Source organism: Sus scrofa, chromosome 5, assembly GCF_000003025.6.
Source record: "Sus scrofa isolate TJ Tabasco breed Duroc chromosome 5, Sscrofa11.1, whole genome shotgun sequence".
Lineage (NCBI taxonomy): Eukaryota > Metazoa > Chordata > Mammalia > Artiodactyla > Suidae > Sus > Sus scrofa.
In genome coordinates, this window is record NC_010447.5 from 60303833 (window position 1) to 60319220 (window position 15388).

Sequence of the window (15388 nt, forward strand, 5' to 3'; positions counted from 1 at the left end):
CTTAAAAGTGAAGATAACATTTAGACTGGTGATTATGAGAAAATTAAATGATTTGATGTATATAAAACGTATAGTACAGTTCACAGTAGGTACTCTTGTTAAGGAATGTGGTAAGTGAGATTAAATGTGTTATAATAGAGATCTCCACTGGAGTAACATAAAGAGGAGAGTGGTCACATCTTTAGGAACAAAGATGGGGTTCATCAAGGAAAGTATCTTAGAAAAATGGTGCATAAGATTGGGTGGGTGTTGATCAGTGTATGACTTACGCAGATAAGTGAAGAGATTACATTCCAGGCAGAGGACTATCCTGTCCTGTTCAAAACCAGAGTCAGGCAGGCATCTTTGATAAATTACATGTAAATTGGACTGCATACAGACTGCTATCTTTTTTTTTTTTTTTTTTTTATCTTTTTTGTCTTTTTAGGGCTGCACCCATGGCATATGGAGGTTCCCAGGCTAGGAGTCTAATTGGAGCTGTAGCCGCCGGCCTATGCCAGAGCCACAGCAATGCCAGATCCGAGCTGCGTCTGTGCCACAGCTCACGGCAACACCAGATCCTTAACCCACTGAGCAAGGCCAGGGATGGAACCTGCAACCTCATGGTTCCTAGTCAGCTTCATTTCTGCTGCGCCACGACAGGAATTCCCAGACTCCTATCCAGAGACAAAAGTGTCATACATCAGTATTTACCCATATTGTGTAGAATGCATTCTGAAATTTTCTGTTTCAAAATGTTGGTTTCAATCCGCTGAGTTGTTTTCACCAAGTACTTACAGCCTGTGATATTAAAATGCTTAGAAGGCTGTTGTAGTTCCAGCAGATGACGATAAAAGTCCAAATCAAGGCGAGCAGTTATGGTGGAAAGGAAGGAGAGGTTAGATCTGAGAGTCATTTCAGAAGTAGAATAAAAAGGATTTGATAACCACCCAGTTTATCTCACTGAGTGACTGGTGTCTTAAACTAGAATGAGTGGCAGAGACCAAAAAACCCAAGTATTGTTTTGTGTCTTGGCTATGGATGTTATGTTTAGCTGATCTACGTTTTTTATTAATTTATTTTTATTTTAAATTTAAGTCTAGTTTGCCACAGGTGCCGTCATTTATGTTATCTACTTTACCCCTGGAACCTAGGAAACATTGACAAGTGATGGTGATGATGAGTTCAGTTTGGATCGTGTAGCATTAAAGTTGCCTTTGGGGTCTCCCATTGAAGCTCTTCAGAAAGTTGTTAGCTGTGTGGGACTGTAGGTCAAGAGAGAGTTTTGGGCTTCTTGGCTTATTACTGATTATTAAAGCTGAGGTAGTAGATGAAAGTAAGTAGAGGAAGAAAATAATAGGTGTTAGACAGGACTCTGGGGAGCAGCTGCACTTAAGAGGCAGATGGAAGAGAATGAATCCAACAAGAGGAAGCAGAACAGCTAACCAGAGATGGTAAAACTAAGAGAGTGGTGTCTTGGAAGGATCAGACATTTTTTGAGAAGAAAATAGGAGCCAGCAATACTGAATGAATGTATGGAGATGTCAGTGAGATGAAGAGTTTACATGAAGTCTCCTATGGCAAACAGGAGAACTCTGATCGTTGCCAGTAGTTTCAGTGTTATGGTGAGGACAGAAGACTGATTTCAGTGAGTTAAGATGTGACCAAGAGACTGAGAATTGCAGTTGGTGAGTGTCATTGATCCTCAGTCCTTGAAGGTTGGTTAGAAAGGAGTGAAAAGACATGGAAAGGAATGAGAAAGATGGGCTGGTTGCTCATGAGGGCTAAGGGAGAGTCTGTGCCTCAGAGGCCATAGGTGGTGATATGTGACCAGCAGTCCCCACGAATTAGGCAACTTAGTGATGTTGTTTTCTTTCATTTAGTAAGAGGTGAGTTTAGCTCTATGGATGGGAGACTTTGAAATAAAATGAAGCAGAAAGAAGATTTTTTTTTTTTAAAGGATCTGTGATTGTGAGATACAGTCTGACTATTCAGAATGGGAGAATTTTCCTTCTAAATAGGAGAGTATTGCTCTAAATTTGATGTGGCTTTTTCTGTTTCCTTCTACCTCTAACATTGATGCCCTCTGCTCCCGAAGCCTCAGATGGGGGATCGGGGGATCCCATGAAGGTAGATGCCATGGGCGTCTCGTGCTCTTGCTTTTCTCTGAGTCCTCAAGTACTGTAATATCAGAGACCTTATGTTTCCTAGTCTTACCCCGAAGGCAGTAGCATATTGGGCCTGAGAGCTAATGCTCGTTCATAGCTTCTGAGTTCTCTTCACCAGGCCTAAATGTCACTTTTCAAACCTAAAATCAAGCTCAGAGATGCTTTTGGCTTCTTTACCATTCCAGGCAAAACAGTGGATGACTTTTCTAGGTCCATCCCTTCTGGCCCTAGGATCTTTAATGCAATTCCAAAATAACCTTACTGATTTTTATGTTATACAGAATGAAGTAGGATAGATTTTATATAATGGTGTTTAGATCTGTAATTCACTTAACACTGTGATCAGTTTAGAATTATACTTGCCAATGTGTTGTTTTATGTCTGTCTTCACTTAGGGATAATTCATTTTGATTCCTGATGATGGTGTTTAGCGTTTAGCATTTATGCCCCATATATATGCATTCAGAAAAAAGAAAAATGTTTACGAGTTGTCTTCATTAGCCTTACGCTCTGCTTGCAGGCCCTCTTTTCAGTTACAATTTTGAACCTCCAGTTGTTTTTCTATCATGTAACTGTACTGCACTTCCATTTTAGATCCAACAGAGGAGCCAGCACCACAGGCCACCAATACAGTTGGTTCAGTTATTGGCGTAATTGTCACCATTTTTGTGTCTGGAACTATATACTTCATCTGCCAGAGGATGTTGTGTCCACGTATGAAGGGAGATGGGGAAACCATGACTAATGATTATGTAGTTCATGGACCAGCTTCTGTGCCCCTTGGTTATGTGCCACACCCAGGCTCTTTGTCAGGATCTCTTCCAGGTGAGCTGAGACTGATCGGTTGAGAATCAAGTCTTGGGCCTGAGCAATTGCCAGTTATGGAGACAGGATGCTGCCTAGAGTGTATTTCAAGCTAGATTCTTTTGAGCTTAAACCATTATAAGAACAGGTGTTCTCCTTTGCTTTTAACACCTTCTCTTTACACAAAAGACCTTTGGTATGGTTTGGTGGAAATTGCCAAAGAATATAAAGCAAATACATGAACATACAAACATTTATATATACTACATTTATTGCATGTACTGCATTTCTGGATGCACTCTACTGAAGGTGAATCAGCGGTTATTTGGTGAGGAGTCATAAACCACAGTTCTTTAGGTTCACTACCAGGAGACCTCAGTACTACTGAGCCCAGGAGTTAAAGGAGGCTGAAAGATAGATGAAGATTCCTTTTCAACAAAGACTTAGAAATACCTGAGTGATAGCGGGGCGGTGGGGGGGGGGTATATTGTCTTATGTTCTCTCCTAATTTAGGTGATGACATGGGAGTAGGGTTTGTCTGAGCAGAACTAAGCAGCCAGAATTTGTGTGCTTGGATAGACCATATTGCTCTAGGGAGTACAGCTTTCTTTTTGATGAGTTTTGGTGCCCTTAGAGAAAAGAAGCCTTTCTTGTAATGAATATGAAGAAGGAGAAACCAGGCAAAAAACCCTGTGAAAATAAGAACTTACTCTGGAACTTACTCCTGTGTTAACTTGAAGGAAACATATGATTTTTAAACTGTTAATGATTTCTTGTTACCGTATCTACTATAAGTTAGTGGAATTTGGGAAGTCACTTGGAAAGAAAATATCTTCTTTAGCGTTATGGTTGTGGTTCCAACAACAATTGCATCCAGTAGATAAAGAAATAATCTTCCCATACATTAAATTTATGCCCTTAAAAATGAGTTTAGTTTTCTTTTGAGCAGATCTTTTATTTAGTCTACCCTGCTTTCCAGCCTCCACTCTCCACTGCGTTCTTTCTCACATCCTCTGAAAGGTTGAAAACCTCTGATTTTGAAGAGCTCTGCTGCTGTTCTGGGGAGGAGAAAGGGTGGGAGCTATTCTTGGTCTTGTTCTCTGCCAGCTCCCAATGGAAATGTTTATATCTAGAGAACATTCACTTCTCCATTAAGTGTTTTCAGTTTTATTGGGAAAAGAGGGAATAAATTTTTTTTTAAATCAAACTATTTGACTATTGGTGTTTGTAATTCTGATATTGAATACAGTTATTCCATGCATTTTTTTTTTAGATCTTACCTTTAGTATTTATCCTGCTTCATTTTAGGAATGTCTCGAGGTAAATCGATGATCAGCTCCCTTAGCATCATGGGGGGAAGCAGTGGACCCCCTTATGACCGAGCTCATGTCACAGGAGCATCATCAAGCAGTTCCTCAAGCACCAAAGGCACTTACTTCCCTGCAGTAAGCAGTGTTTTCCTTTGTTCCCTTTGAATACTAAGATAAATAAGAGCTTAGATTTTTTAAACTCATTTACATGTGGGTACTCAGTGATGGTAATATAAAAAGTTTTATGGTATGGAATTTAGGCATATAAGGCTCAAAGGATTTACTGCCACCACATGTACACTTAGAAATCTTTCTTTAAGTTTACCATGTAGCAACCAGCATATTTGAAAGTATTGGACATTAATTTCATATTCCAGGTAAAAATAGAACTACTGAGAGGCTAAGGATCTTCAATCAATGACCTCCTATAAGAAGGAGCACACCTGGTATTTCTTTTAAGTCAGTAATTTTTCTCTAAACGTTTTTAATTAAAAAAAAAAAAAAATCAGAACCCAGTTCCCACTGTGGCTCAGTGGATTAAGAATCCAGCTAATATCCATGAGGATGCAGATTCGATCCCTGGCCTCACACAGTGGGTTAAGGATCCAGCATTTCTGTGGCTGTGATGTAGGCTGGCAGCTGCAGCTCCATTTTGACCCCTAGCCTGGGAACTTCCATATGCTGCAGGTGAGGCCATAAAAATAAATAAATATATTAGAACCCAGTTATGCTACACTTAAGCCAGCAACTTGTAGATTATAGATTTCCTTTTCACCACCTTAGTCATAACGAAATTCTGTCTTGGGTAGTGGAGAGCCACAGTCTTGAAGTGCTGTTTTAGGTTAATTCTGTGAAAAAGAAGGATTGTGCTACTAGTGTAATGGAAAGGAATAAGAACAGATGAATGAAAAGAAGCTGAAAGAAAGTCTAATAGTCTCTGTCTGGGATAGACTTTTCTTATTTCAGTAATTTGATTATTTTTTCCTTTCAGATTTTGAACCCTCCACCATCCCCAGCCACAGAGCGATCACATTACACTATGGAATTCGGTTATTCTTCAAACAGTCCTTCCACTCATAGGTCCTACAGGTAATACACATCCTCCTCCAGAGTAAGTCAAAGTATTTATTAGAAGGAAGTATTCCTGTTGTGAGTTGCTGCAGCCTGAATGAGTGCATGATGACCACCAACAGAGAATAGGCCCCTTGTCTTGGTAATGCTAATGTTGACCCCACCACAGATCTTCTTTCATGGCATTAAACTTTTTAAGAAAAAATTGAGGTGTAGTTGATGTGCAATATTACCTAAGTTATAGGTATACAATATAGCGATTCATAATTTTGAGAGGTTATAATATTTATAAAATATTGACTGTGTTACCTGTGTCATGCAGTATATCCTTGTAGCTTATACGTGATAATTTAGATCTCTTACTCCCCTCCCCCTAGATTGACCCTCCCCCTCCCCCTTAGTTTGTTCTCTATGACTGTGGGTTTTTTGTTATATTCAGTCATTGTATTTTTTAGATTCCACATATAAGTGATAGTATACATTATCTCTCTTTCTCTTATTTCACTTAGCTTAATACCCCACAAATCCAAATTCATATTGTTGCAAATAGCAAAATTTCATTCTTTTTTGTGGCTGAGTAGTTTTCCAGTGTGTGTGTATGTGCATGTCCGCAAATGTGCACACACCCCAGATCTTTTTTTTTTGATCACGACCACAGCATATGGGAGTTCCTAGACCAGGGATTGAATCTGAGCCATAGCTGCAACACCACCAGATCCTAACCCACTGCGGCAGGTCAGGAATCAAACCTATACTGCTGCAGAGATAACACCAGATCCTTAACTGCTCCACAGCGGGAACTCCTAAGCATTCATCTGTTGATGGACACTTAGGTTGCCTAATCATATCTTGGCAGTTGTAAATAATGCTGCTGGGGACCTGGGGTGCATGTGTCTTTTTGAATTAGTTTTTCTGTTTGTTGGTTTTGCTTTTTTCAGATATATACCCAGGAGTGGAATTGCCAGGTCATATGGTAGTTCTCTCTTTAGTTTTTTGAGAAACCTCCATACTGTTTTCCACAGTGGCTACATCAGTTTACATTCCCACACAACAGTGTACAAAAGTTTCCTTTTCTCCAGATCCTGTCAGCATTTGTTATTTGTGGTTTGTTTGTTTGTTTTTCATTTCGGCTGCCTCAGGGCACGTGGAGCTCCCAGGCCAGGAATCAGATTCCAGCCGCAAATGCAAACGAAGCCACATTTGTGGCGGTGCTAGATCCTCAACCCACTGTGCCAGGCCAGGGATCGAACCCCCCCACCCCCAGTGCTCCTAAGATGCTGCTGATCCCATTGTGCCACAGCAGGAGCTCCTGTGTTCTTTTTGAGGATAGCAACTCCGACAGGTGTGAGGCGGTATACCTCTTCATGGTTTTAATTTGCATTTTGCTGATGTTCAGCATCTTTTCATGTGCCTGTTGGCCATCTTTGTTTCCTCTTTGGAATATTATCTATTCAGATTTTTGGGGCATTATACATTTTTTTAGAGAATCACAACTGCTGGCTTTTAGAGTATTAAGGTAGAGCCTCTAGACTTTGGCAGTATTCAAAGGAAAAATGACATACACCCCAACACCTGAAAGTGACTGATTTTTTTTTTTTTTTGTCTCTTTGCCATTTCTTGGGCTGCTCCCGTGGCATATAGAGGTTCCTAGGCTAGGGGTTGAATCGGAGCTGTAGCCACCGGCCTACGCCAGAGCCACAGCAACTCGGGATCCGAGCCACATCTGCCACCTACACCACAGCTCACGGCAACACCGGATCCTTAACCCACTGAGCAAGGGCAGGGATCGAACCTGCAACCTCATGGTTCCTAGTTGGATTCATTAACCACTGAGCCATGATGGGAACTCCTGATTTTTTTTTTTTTTTAAGAGCCACACCCATGGCATATGGAAGTTCCTGGACTAGGGGTCAAATTGGAGCTGCAGCTGTTGGCCTACACCACAGCCTCAGAAACACCAGATCCAAGCCATGTCTGCAACCTACACCACAGCTCATAGGAACACGGGATCCTTAACCCACTGAGCGAGGCCAGGGATCAAACCTCCATCCTCATGGATGCTAGTCAGGTTCATTACTACTACCACAATGGGAGAGCCACAATGGGAACTCTCAAGTGACTGATTTTGAAGTTAGGTTTGATTGATGGAATATTGGGGTAAGACTATGATCCAGAGAGTTATGAGAGCTCTAAGATAGCAGGAGTATTAAGAGCACAGAATTTGAGAAAAGTTGAGAGAAGCTTAAGTTCAGCCCTTGCTTACATATGTTATTATGATATGGAATGAAAAGTTTCTCATATAGTTGCATGGAATAAATCATGACTCACTAAAATAACCAAAATATATTCATAAGCCAGAAAGGGAAAAATTATGCCTTTGTGCTGATTCATGAGTCTGTAGAGCATAATGATCAGGTTAAATACTAGCGTGTCACCCTTACTCTTTAATCTTATTTGAAAAGCCAGCAGAGGGAGTTCCTGCTGTGGCACAGTGGGTTAGTGACCTGGCTTGTCCCTCTGGAGGTGCCTGTTTGATCCCCAGCCTGGTGCCATTGCTGCAGCTGTGGTGTAAGTACAGCTCCAGCCTGGATCTGATCCCTAGCCCTGGATGCTGTTATGGGGTAGAGGTAAGGGCCGAAAAGAAAAGCCAGCAGAAAGTCAAAAATTTACATTCTCTCTCCAGATACTTAGTGTCCAGTATTTATTGACATCTCTCAAGTGCCTGTCATCTTTTAGATAAGATGTTTCCTAACACCTAAGCCAGATTGCCCTGATAGAACCTTATAGATGTGTAGAAATCAAGTGAAAATTGTTTATAGGATCTCATTCAGACTATTGAAGATTGACTTGACTGAACTGTTTGTTTTTATGTTTAATTATAAATGTTGCTTTCTCTATCACAAGTTTGTTTTAAAGAGCCAGAATAGATGCAGGAACCTGAAAATTGAAAAAAACAAAGACTAAAATTTTACTTTAAAAAAATTAATTTCTTTGAATGAAACACTATTGGATTCAACTAAACATAATTGTATCAAAACCAGTTCTTATTTAACCACGTCCCACGTCTCACATTAAGCCCAATTTTTTCTTCTGAGTCAAACTTTTTATCATTTGTTGAGATTTTCGTCTAACTTGTAGTTTATGAAACTTAAAAGAATTTTGTGTATTCTGTTTCCTTTCTGTTCTGTTTTTTTTTTTCCCCCTCATGAAAATGAATTGTTTGAGCCAAGAAATTTCACCAAGGCTTACCACCTGATTGGGCAGAAAGATAAGACCTAAAAAATACTCTGACATCATGTCAATATTAGTAGTAAAAATGCTTGAGAACCTGCCTAGCAGGTCACGTAACTTTTGGGGTTTTGGCAACCATTTCTTTGCTATCACTTAGGGCTTGCCTCAAACAGCTTGTATCCTGAAGTATTATCTGGCACTCTCTATCACTAGGTGTTTTATGAATTGTTACTTTAGTTTTACACTGCTCTTGCTCCATTCTTGGCAGTTATTTTGTTGAATGAGAAAGCATATAAATCTTGATTGGGATAAATATGAAATAAGATCAACATTACCATATTTACAGTATAAGTGGCATAAGAAGTTAGAAATAGAAATGATGGAAAAGCCGGCAGTTCAAGTCGGCTCTTATTTTCACTAGTATGATTTCTCTTTTTTCAATTGCTTTTTCTTTAGTTAGCCACACAACAAACTTGACTTAACAGCTATAGATTACTTGAAAAGGTAGATTTAAAAGTATAAGAAATAAACTAGGTCTCTGAAATACATATTAGAAAATTTACTTGGTCCTACGTGGATACCTAGAACTTATCTTTTTTATTTTGATTTAAGCCGCCTTTTTTTTTTTTTTTTTTTTTTTTTTTTTAAAGGCTGCACCTGTGGCATATGGAGGTTCCCAGGCTAAGGGTTGAATCAGAGCTGTAGCCGCCGGCCTACGCCACAGCAACGTGAGATACGAGCCACGTCTGTGACCTACACCACAGCTCATGGCAACACTGGATCCTTAACCCACTGACGAGGCCAGGGATCGAACCTGCATCCTTATGGATACTAGTCAGACTCATTTCCGCTGAGCCATGACAGGAACTCCAAAGCTGCTTTTATGACAATATGCTAGTCTACATATAGTCTACAATATGCAGGCAATCAAAACTCCTTCCCCCAAACCACAGCAGTTCCCCTTTGCTGATAGTAAAAAAATGAGATAGCTGTGCTCCTTAGACTGTCTACCAAAATTCAGCCTGGCTTGTACAGTATTTAAGTTCCAGAGAGAGAATGAAGTTTTTAGATCATTAAATTACTTATCAGGTAAATTATAGATGTTTAAGGAATGTTGAGGGAATGCTAACATGTTTGAGTAATGTAAAATATTAAAGACCCATTCTACTAACAAATCACAGAAAGGCAGAAATTTTTGAGGTCCAAAACGTAGACTAAATGCCAAATGACTAACTTGAGAGATTTTCCCAATATGACCTTTAAATACAACTTCGAATAGTTCTTTTTTTATCCTTTGATAATGTAACTAAAAGGTATGAGCACACATCCAGAGGCTAGAACGAGTTTACCTTTGCATTCTTATTCTATCCATTTTTAATCATCTCTAATCACATTTTATTTACAAATATAAAATACATGCTATCTTCCTCCTCCAGCCTGCCATTGAAAATTGCCTCTTGGTTGGTGTACATTTAAATGTAGTAGTGTGTTGTCTTCAAAGTGAGGTTTACATTTAATACCGCTGTATTCTGAGAGGGAAAACCACCTGTCTGTAGACCTAACTCTGCTTCTCTTAATTTTCTCCTTATACCAGCTACAGGCCATACAGTTACCGGCACTTTGCACCCCCCACCACTCCTTGCAGCACAGATGTTTGTGACAGTGACTATGCTCCCAGCCGGAGAATGACCTCAGTGGCGACGGCCAAGGGCTACACCAGTGACTTGAACTATGACTCAGAGCCTGTGCCCCCACCTCCCACACCCCGAAGCCAATACTTGTCAGCAGAAGAGAACTATGAAAGCTGCCCACCTTCTCCGTACACAGAGAGGAGCTACTCTCATCACCTCTACCCACCGCCGCCCTCTCCTTGCACAGACTCCTCCTGAGGAGGGGCCCTCCTCCTCTGACTGCCTCCAACACAAAAGTGTAAATACCAATTTGCTTGAGATCTGGAGGGGGGGAGGGAGCTATTAGAGAAGGAAGAGGCAGACCATGTACAGTTAAAAATTATAAATGGGGTAGGGAATACTGGAGATATTTGTACAGAAGGAAGAGATATTTATATATTTTCTTAAAACAGCAGATTTGCTGCTTGTGCCATAAAAATTTGTATAAAAATAAATTTGTACTAAAAGTTTTATTTTTGCAAACTAAATACACAAAGCATGCCTTAAACCCAGTGAAGTGACTGAGTACAAAGGAAACAGGAATAATAAAGGCATCACTGACTAGGAATGTCTGGGCTTTATTGATACCAAAAAAAAAAGGAAAAAGACAAAAAAAAAGAAAAAGCGAAAAGAAAAAAGAAGAGAAAATTAAAGTCCATCTTAGAGCAGCAAATCATATATATTGAGAAGTAGCCAAATGGCCTTCATGGTAACTAACATTTGAAGGCCAGCAAGTTTAACAAGTGAAAGGAAAAAAAATAATTAATACTAACTTCGGACAAAGGGCTTTGTTTTCTCTAGGAATCCAACAGTTTTAGTGAGGAAAATAGATGTTTATAAAAATCCATTTGGGTGCTGCTGTTGTAGGAGAGATCGGCTGTCTGGTAAGATGCTGTGGGGCCGTTTATTGTGCAAGTCTTCTGTCCCTACCTTAAAACCCACACTCCCGTCAAATAGTAATTTTTTCTTTAGGTGTTTTTACCTTGCTTCCTCCCTTAGCAGCATTTTAGACTATTTTGCCAAGATACCATAATTTATTCACAGTTTTTTTATTGGAGGATTGATAAAATGGACTATTTCTATATCTCCATTCCCCAATCAGCTTAGCTCTTCAATTGGACTGTTGTGTTCACATAATGATCAAAGTCAGACATATTATCGCTCATCTTTACTTCCAGGATTGTTTTAATGCTCATTAAAATGTCTTTTTACAACACATATAGACAATGTATAAGAATTACAAATTTAACCATTATGTTTTTGTTGTAAATTAATCGTATATCCTTGCAGTACTTTCAACATATAATATCACAATATGAAATCATTTTTATATTTTTTTTCTAGTGAACATTTAAATATGTTCTGGTTAGAGATAATCTATTTAAAAAGAGAAGTTTTTGTTATCATTAGGTTTTCCCTTTTAACTGTTGGTGACATTTTCATGTTCTTTAGGCCAATTTTTCTCAGAATGATGTCTCCATACATACCTCTTCTAATGTGTGATAAGAGTTTAATATCTTTCTGTTACCTAATGTGAATGTTAGATTGTTTTCAAATTATCCACAGATTACTCTTATAATCACCTCTCATATGTTTTTTTGTGTGTTCTTTCTTATTCCATTATGGATTTAGATGATTAACAAATTTAACAATATGGATTGCATGGGAAGGCAAACTGTTAACTTCTCAGCTGTCAGAATCTGGGTGGAGGGCAAGAATGGAAGGCTCTTATGTAATCTGCCTGACCTGCCTGGTTCTGGGGCTGCTGCATCTCCGACTGCATCCACAGGGCTGAAGGATTCTAGCGCTGCTCTGCCACCTTGCCAGAAGTTGGTGTCCTGCTTTTTTACGTGTTTCCAGCGTTTCTTTGCTAAAACTGAATGTGTTTTTAAACTAACCTGTTTTTACCTTAACAGATGTTGGCCAGTTAATTACTAAATGATTTTTTTTTCTTTAATTTCTGTTTTGCTGAGGCCTTTCTCGATTTCAGGGCCCGAGAGAAAACAGTGGAAGAAAGGATTCAGAATTTTGGTAGGGGTGAAATAACTTTTTAAACGGTTAAAAGATACCTAAGTAATCTTTTTAAAGAGAAAAATATGTAGTTTCAGGATAATGCTTATATTATTGAGAACACCTTATGTGTAATCAGGTGTACTTGATGTTGCATAGAAATTAACAGTAATTCATCAGTGTCTTGCATTTCAGTCAGAGCATTAACTTCCTGTTGATGAAACAAAGTGCTCAAGGTCTATCAGAATGGACAATGAACTTGCATCCTGTGACACACAGGGGCACTTGATGCTCAAATGAAGATGGAAAGGTTAGCAATAACTGGGTATCAATTAGAATTTGAGAATTCTATATGTTTACATTTTTTAATGTGCATCTTTATCTGGTGGGCTTCCTATGTGGAAACTTGCACTATAATGAACTAAGAAGAATATTGCCTTGTTATATCTCAGTCCAAGTGCTTGTACTGCGATGGCAATGGCCTCTTCTTGCAAAATACTAATTTGTGTGCCAATTTGTTTGAAATTATTTGAAGGCAGTTCAGCTTAATCTCAGAATCCTCTTTCTGGGTATTTGAGATGGATTCTTAACATTTGGGGGAGTACCTTTCAATGAGAGAATTGTCAAAATTCAGGAAAGATTTATTGGCTGGCCCTCAGGTTACATGGACAGTTAAGCTCAAAAGTAGACTATCTTGTTTATTAAACACAAGATCTTTAATTGGAAAAAAAAAAGAGGATAAAAAATTAACACGAGATCACAAATCAGGGGAAAAAAGGGAAAACGTTTTGAATTTGGAGTATTGCTAGACTCATTATTCATGGCAAGGGCGGTGAATAAAATGTCATTATATTTCTTAAATATAAAAGTATTCACTGTAATCATATGTCTTGAAGTATGCCCATTTACTGATGTGATTAAAAGTATCCGAGGATTGAACTTTAGCATAGCATACTTGCTGTGCACTAGAGTGAGCTGTTCTGCATTGAAGTGGTCTTTTATAATTCTTTTATAACTTTGAACTTTGCTCCTATAGAGCCCTGATTTTCTGAACAGTGGCCCAAAAGGTTTTGCTGCTTATATCAGATAATTGTGGCATATTCACAATTTAAAAACAAAAAAGCACTTAAGGCATTGAATTTTCACTATTTTACTTTTTCTTTCATGAAGTTTTATCGTGCCTCTGACACTTGCAACTCTTCTAACTAGCATATCTATGTTTAGCCAAAAAGTTATTTTAATTTTAATATAAAAATACTTTGATATGACGCCAAGAGATATCTGACCCTTTAGTAAGTTTGAGAACAACTATTCTAAAGTTATGATATGTATTTAGGAATGAAGACTTGACAATACATTTTCATCTAATAGGCCAATAAGTGGGGTGGGGGTGCTTTGAATAGTAAAATTTTAATGTCAATGAGTATTTGTTCATCATTTAAAAATACTCTAGAGTCAATAATTTGTGTAAGGCCAACTCATTTGATACTAAGATATAAAAGTAGCCACCATCTGTACCGGGTGGCAGTTTGGGAGGAAAATTTTTTTCTCTTGCCGCAGAGGCTCATTAATGAAGAATAATACTTCAAGTAGGGTTAGTAGCCTATTAGTGAACTGTGTATGTTGGTATGCATTACTTCTGGTACCAGAAAGACTTGGAATCAAAGTTTTGAGGGACTTTGGATCCTAAATCATAACGTTTTATATCTGTGATTTTTAAAGATTTTAAAATTGCTCAGGATATCTCTGTTTGACCGAATTCTGCCTCTTGTTAAACTAAGCTAGAACTGAGTGAAGAGGGAGGTAGCTTATTGGGTTAATCTGGATGATTTGAATGGAATTACTGACCTCATCCTTCATTTTTCATAAGGCATTCTTAGGCCATTCTTAAGTTTATAGCTGAAAAAAATCACATGACTTTACAGATAGAATTATAAACTAAGTGATATCTTGTACTCAGAAGTAGAATACAGACCTAACAAACTCTAACTTTTAGATTTCCCATTACTTAGGCTTTGCCCAAAAGTTAACCCTGAAGAATTATACAGTGTACTTTTGGTTAACTGTCCATTCTTTAAAAAAAACCAAAAAATCAAATATAAGCAGGGCAAGGATATATATATATTTGTGTATATATATATTGCTGTAAATATTAATGACTAAATATGAATATTAAAAGGAAAATAAAGCAAAGAGAGTCTGATTAAATCTAATGTTACATGAAATTAAATGTCTGGGGTTAGTTGAGGATATTTTTAAAAGAGTAAAGAGAATACTGAGAAGCTTAAGCTGGACTAGCCTTATTTGCAAGTGAAGGATCTGGTGCTGCTTTCAGATGTTTTATCCTCTGTGTTTTTAAATTTTTCCTTAAGCTTTAATCTTCGTCATTGTCTTAAAGTCAGCTGGTATTTCTTGTTCATGGACTTTGGTACGATGGTGCTTTGCAAGGATGTATTTATATTTTAATGACCAACATTTGGTCAGCCCTTGTCCACTATTCACTTCCCCCTTTTTGTAAAATAAGTGCTTTAATTGTAAACTGTATAAAAATACCTTGTATAAATCCCCTTTTTGATTATTACAATAAGTTGAGTTGTAACAAATGAAATGTTGATTTTTATAATAAAACAGTGGAAAATAAAAAGCGTCATTTCTTTTCAGCAAGAAATTATATGACTATTATGTTCCAGACACAACCCACCTTTATATTTGCATTTCAGATAAAATACTGTTATGGCAGCTGCCCAGCAGCCCTGCGCCGCAGCGTATCAGCTCTGGCGACAGCCCCGTGGCTGTAGTGTACCAGCTCCAGCAGCTCTGTGGCTGCAGTATATCAGCTCTTTCACCCAGCGAGAAACCAAGTGAGCGCTCGGAGAGTTGGAGAACTCAGGTTTATTACACCGGTGGGCTCAGAGGAGATCGCTCTCGGGAGTCTGAGCCCCGAGGAGGGGTTTCCCAAGGCTTTTATGAGCTAGTTCTTCCAGGTCCGTACTTGGCGGACCAGAGTGAGAACTGGCAAGGTAATAAGATGCGCAAACAAGTTTACAGAAGCAGGTGTGGGGGAGGGGTGGTTGGGGCAGTTGGCTGGACTTTGTTTAGTCATCATGGCCGGGGTCTCTCCTTTCTACCTTTTTACCGGGACTTT

General features: G+C 38.7%; 1 protein-coding gene across 1 annotated transcript in view; it reads left to right on the forward strand.

Moving 5' to 3' along the window:
• The window catches only part of LRP6 (LDL receptor related protein 6), a 169679-nt gene extending 154792 nt beyond the window's left edge, over window positions 1-14887 (forward strand). Inside the window, 4 exon segments of the mRNA XM_021092344.1 lie at window positions 2742-2972; window positions 4260-4396; window positions 5253-5350; window positions 10158-14887. Of these exon segments, the coding sequence (XP_020948003.1) occupies window positions 2742-2972; window positions 4260-4396; window positions 5253-5350; window positions 10158-10452 (761 nt within the window). The 3' untranslated portion in view covers window positions 10453-14887.